Raw genomic sequence first — 4,458 nt, forward strand, 5'->3', positions numbered from 1 at the left:
GGGGAAAAAAAACCCCTAATTTTTAATCAAGAATCGAAAAACTCTGAGGTTCACAAATTAATCACTTACCTGTGGTCGAAAATTGGTGGGAAAGCCTTCTATTGCTTTGACTGTGCTACACTCAAACAATGGGGTAAGAATTTGAAACCACAGAGCAGAAAAATAGACGAGATAAAATACAGAGAGTAAGAGAGAGAGAGAGAATAGGAGAGAGAATGTGTAATTGGAGGGAAACAGATGTGAAATTAGGAAAAAGGGGTGTAATTAGGGAATTAGGGGTCATGTGCAACGCACATGGGGGTAAACACGTGGTCAACGCCGGAAAAAGTTCAGTCAACGCCGGAAAGTGTGAGTTGGTTGCCTTGAACAACAAAAAATTTAAAACAGGTTTCGATTGGCCAAGAAAAATTTAAAAAGTTTTTTTAAACAAAAAGGTCACTTTAAAAGGTTGTTTCTGACAAATTTTTCTTATTTATAATTTAAATTACATTTTACAATTGACTGTACCTTATTGCAAATAATTAAAGTTTCTTATTAGAGCATGTGTTATGTGTCGGAGTCGAATAATTTGATAGACTCGGATTTTTTTAGGATCTGACTCCGACTCATCTTCGACTCGAAGTCGGATTAATTTAACGTAGTCAAATCCTTCGTACTTTCTTCTCATACTCGGAGCGTAGTAGTATCGAATCCGGACTGGATTGCCATCCCTAAGAGCTGTTGTCCCATTGACAAAAGAAACAAACATGTAAATTTAGAAATAAGAGGTGTTATCTTTCTTTTGTAATTTGATTTAAATACACGGGTCCATTCTTAACATTGGATAAATAGACCACTTCACAGGGTCTCTATTCAAATGGTCCAGATATTAAACCTAATATTCTAATTGTAACATCTTATTTGTTATAATAAACTAATTGTAGATGGTAAAATGGTCCATTCATAAATCTCCAACTAAAAACACTTCTTATCTTCCTATATAGAATTATTTGAATATATATCCTTACAGAAATTAAATAGAGAGAGCCCTGGTTCTTCATCTTGATAAACAAGAGGAGGACCTATAGTGGCAATTTTGTAATAGTGAAAGTAACGACATTGTTAACATCCAACAATGGCTTGTACCTTCGGCCCAAGTACTCCCTCTGTTTTTTTTTTTAAGCATCACTTGTGTTTACACGAGGTTTAGGAGAATGAATTAGGTATAATATAATAATGTGAGTTGATGAATAATTTATTTTGGTAAAAGTAATGTGGGGACCATGAAAGTGAAATTCTGTGAGAGAAAGTAGTGGTGACCATGAGAGAGAGAAATGATAAATTATTTGAGTGGGGTTCAAATTAAGAGAGAGAAATAATAAAATAGAGTATAAATTTACAATATATAGAAGTGATGCAAATAAAAAAACATCTATAAAAGGAAATTGATACAAATAAAAATAAACCGAAGGGAGTAATATACACTAAATAAGCAGTAACTATAACACTAATCGCAGCCCGGGACATCGCCCGGTGTTTGCACGCTGGATGAGATTCTTAACACGTCTGTGAAATGCAAAAAAGGACTTTCTAGTTTAATATTGATTTTGTTCGTGTTCAACGACCATAGATAACATTAAAATAGAATATTCAACTTTTTTTGGAAGCCAAAGTGTTTTTATGAAAATAGTTCAAGCTAATAATTACGGGCAGTTTTTGATGGTTCATTTATGGGGGCCTATCACTATGTTAGTACTTTTTTTTGCCTAAATTAATACACAAAGTGGTCCAAAACTCTTCCTCTTCCGTCTTATTCATTTCCCTTTCTTCTTGTTTCGGTAATGTACTTTGTCATTTAGTTACTTAAAAATGGCTAGTACTGACAGCATCCAAAGGAGAGCAACATCCACAAAAAAAAAACTTTCAATCCACCTCCAAAACCTGATTTAACAAAACCCCTTCATAAAACCATTAAAGCTTTCAATGAACACTTTGAGAAAAAGTAGAACGAAATTAATTCATGCCGTCAAAAGCTTCGAGGTGGGAGATTTGCTGGAGAAGTTGGAGAGCCAAGTGCAAAAGGCAAGAGGAAGAACAAAGGTGGTCCTAAGAGTCCAATTATCATCCTGTCTGACAGCGATGAAGAATTTAAGGCTGATGACGGTGGTAGTGACGGCAAGGACAACGACCAGGAAGGAGACGAGCAACAAGGAGATGCAGTGAAAGAGGAAGCTTGGGCTAATCAGGTTCAACAAGGTGGTTCAGTTGAAGAGGAAGAAGAAGAAGAGGAGGAGACTACTGAAGACACTGAGTCGTCATCTGACGTTGACACTGAGGAAGCGCGACACAGGAGGCCAGTTGATCCGTTCGATGCTTATGGCTATGATGATGAAGGCGATTGGGTGAAGAGGCCAACAGAAACCCATACTAGAACTACAATAAATACAAGTGATATAACTCTGAGCTTAACATGGATGACTCGGAAGACTATCTTGATGGTAGTACAGGCGGTAGTATGTATCGTCCCAAGTCTCCCTCAGCGATTCTAGATAATTGAAGGTAAGGGTTTCAGATATTGAAATTTGAAACGTTTTTTGTTTGGTTTGTGTATATACCCTATGGTAGTTTAGAAGATTAATTTTTTGGGAGTATTAGCTCTATTTGACTATGGATAATTAATGGTTTTGACAAATCAAACGATAGCTATGGTGATGTGCTTTTTTTTGTTTTGCCATCGATTCAAATCATTTGATTTGGGCAGGATGTAATTAGAAGCTTTTGCTGGATGTAATTAAACTAATTAGTCACTAGTGGATGTAATTAGTTCTGAATTTAGCATATAATATGGTAGTGATGTTTATTCCTATGATTTATTCTTTGTTGATGATTATAAGTCTCAATCATGATAGTTCTATATGCTATTTATCTGCGTAAGATATGTTTTGTTAGTTGAATGGATTGCATGACTGTAGACGTTTTGAGTTTATTGCCATATCTAATTGGAAGTAGCAAAGTTTGTTTGAAGATGTTTGATGCTTCTATTTGGGGAAGGTTCGTGTCAGAATTGTGCATGATATCCTAACCCTCTATCGTTTGTGTCATTTTTAATTAAATTCATTTCGACATCGAATTTTTAATTTTGTAATTATTAGTCTGACCTTATTGTTTGGTTAGAGGAGATCATAGTTATGTAATGGATTCACTTAATTAACGTTCCAATAAAGCTCGGATGTTGCATTCCAATAAGGTTACCTAATTCGTTCCTTTACCAATTCAATGAGTTGCATTCAGATTGTAACCATACACCTCAAGCATAGTGTTTTCTAATTGCTCTCTAATTTGTGTCCACCTCATTTCAATGAAAGAAGATTGTGGGTGAAGCATTACACTTATGGGTTCATGAAGGTGGTGTTACATAATACTTAAGGTTAATAACAAGGTGGTGTTCAAGTTTCAAAATTTCCCAACTCTGCTAGGATTGGAAAATATCACTGGTGTAGGTACAGTTAAACCAATAAATCAAAACAAACCGCCATTTTCTAATTATCATCTAGCAAGGCTATGCAATTACTTAGTAGACAAAACAAGACATCGTAGTAATTAGACCACTAGATATTGTCACAGTAAAGAAAGAAACAAACATAATTCTCGTTTTGTAGAGTACAATGCCGCTATTCAAACAAATGTAATTTTCGTTTTGTAGAGCACAATGCCGCTCTAACAAAATGCTGCTAATCATGACCTCATAACTAACTGACAACATTGTTCAGTCGTCCTACCTACCACATCAGAGTACGAGTGGACATACGAGCTAAAGACGTAGAATCATCATGAAGATCTTCTTCTGGAATTGGCATATCTATGTCTATACCGAAATTCCCACTTATGGGAGCGATACACTTTGCAAACAAGGGTGCCCCAGTGTGATTAGGTCTCCTTTTCCTTCTAGGTTTCACTTGCGACGTTTCCGCTGATCCAATAACACATACCTGGTCACAGTCGGGGACGTATCAAACCACAAAATCATGAATATCAGACAATGTATAGAACAATGCTTGCGATTACTAGTGTTTTCCAGAAAATGGGCTCCGGTAAAAGGACCGTCACTATCCCGGGAATCCCTTGGATGTTTTTCCCTGTACTCCATGTCCAATATATAAGCATGGACACAAACATTAGTCTAATTGCAATAGGAAAGAATAATTACTTAACACACAAGAGATGTGAATCTATCATTAATTACCCTAGCTTTCCGTAATCCCCGTTTGCATAGAGATGATCAGCCTTGATAGCAGCGCTAATGTTTTGCATATCCCATACACTCAACGTTGGATAAACAGACCACTTTACAGGATCTCTATTCAAATGGTCCAGATAATAATCCTATACACAAAAATGTAAATTATTTGAGCGAGATAGAAAGATATTTCACAATGTATGCTTCGAACGATATCAGTTCACTAACCATAATGAACAACA

At 36.0% G+C, this 4,458-nt stretch overlaps 1 protein-coding gene across 1 annotated transcript; it reads left to right on the forward strand.

Moving 5' to 3' along the window:
* Positions 1 to 294: 294 nt before the first annotated feature.
* On the forward strand, positions 295 to 2,988 carry LOC110732118 (nucleolin-like). The gene is made up of 3 exons (XM_021912036.1): positions 295 to 348; positions 1,986 to 2,477; positions 2,929 to 2,988. The coding sequence occupies exons 1-3, from the start codon at positions 295 to 297 to the stop codon at positions 2,986 to 2,988; spliced, it is 606 nt and encodes a 201-aa protein (XP_021767728.1).
* The last annotated feature ends 1,470 nt before the right edge of the window (positions 2,989 to 4,458 follow it).

Source organism: Chenopodium quinoa, unplaced genomic scaffold, assembly GCF_001683475.1.
Source record: "Chenopodium quinoa cultivar QQ74 unplaced genomic scaffold, ASM168347v1, whole genome shotgun sequence".
Classification (NCBI taxonomy): domain Eukaryota; kingdom Viridiplantae; phylum Streptophyta; class Magnoliopsida; order Caryophyllales; family Amaranthaceae; genus Chenopodium; species Chenopodium quinoa.

Bases quoted from the DNA above. Each gene is read 5' to 3' on its own strand.
- LOC110732118 (XM_021912036.1), top strand. From the start codon at position 295: ATGGGGGTAAACACGTGGTCAACGCCGGAAAAAGTTCAGTCAACGCCG. The intron at 349-1,985 runs GTGAGTTGGTTG...GAGAAAAAGTAG, and splicing joins TTCAGTCAACGCCGGAAAGT to AACGAAATTAATTCATGCCG. The intron at 2,478-2,928 runs GTAGTACAGGCG...ATGTTTTGTTAG, and splicing joins CTCGGAAGACTATCTTGATG to TTGAATGGATTGCATGACTG.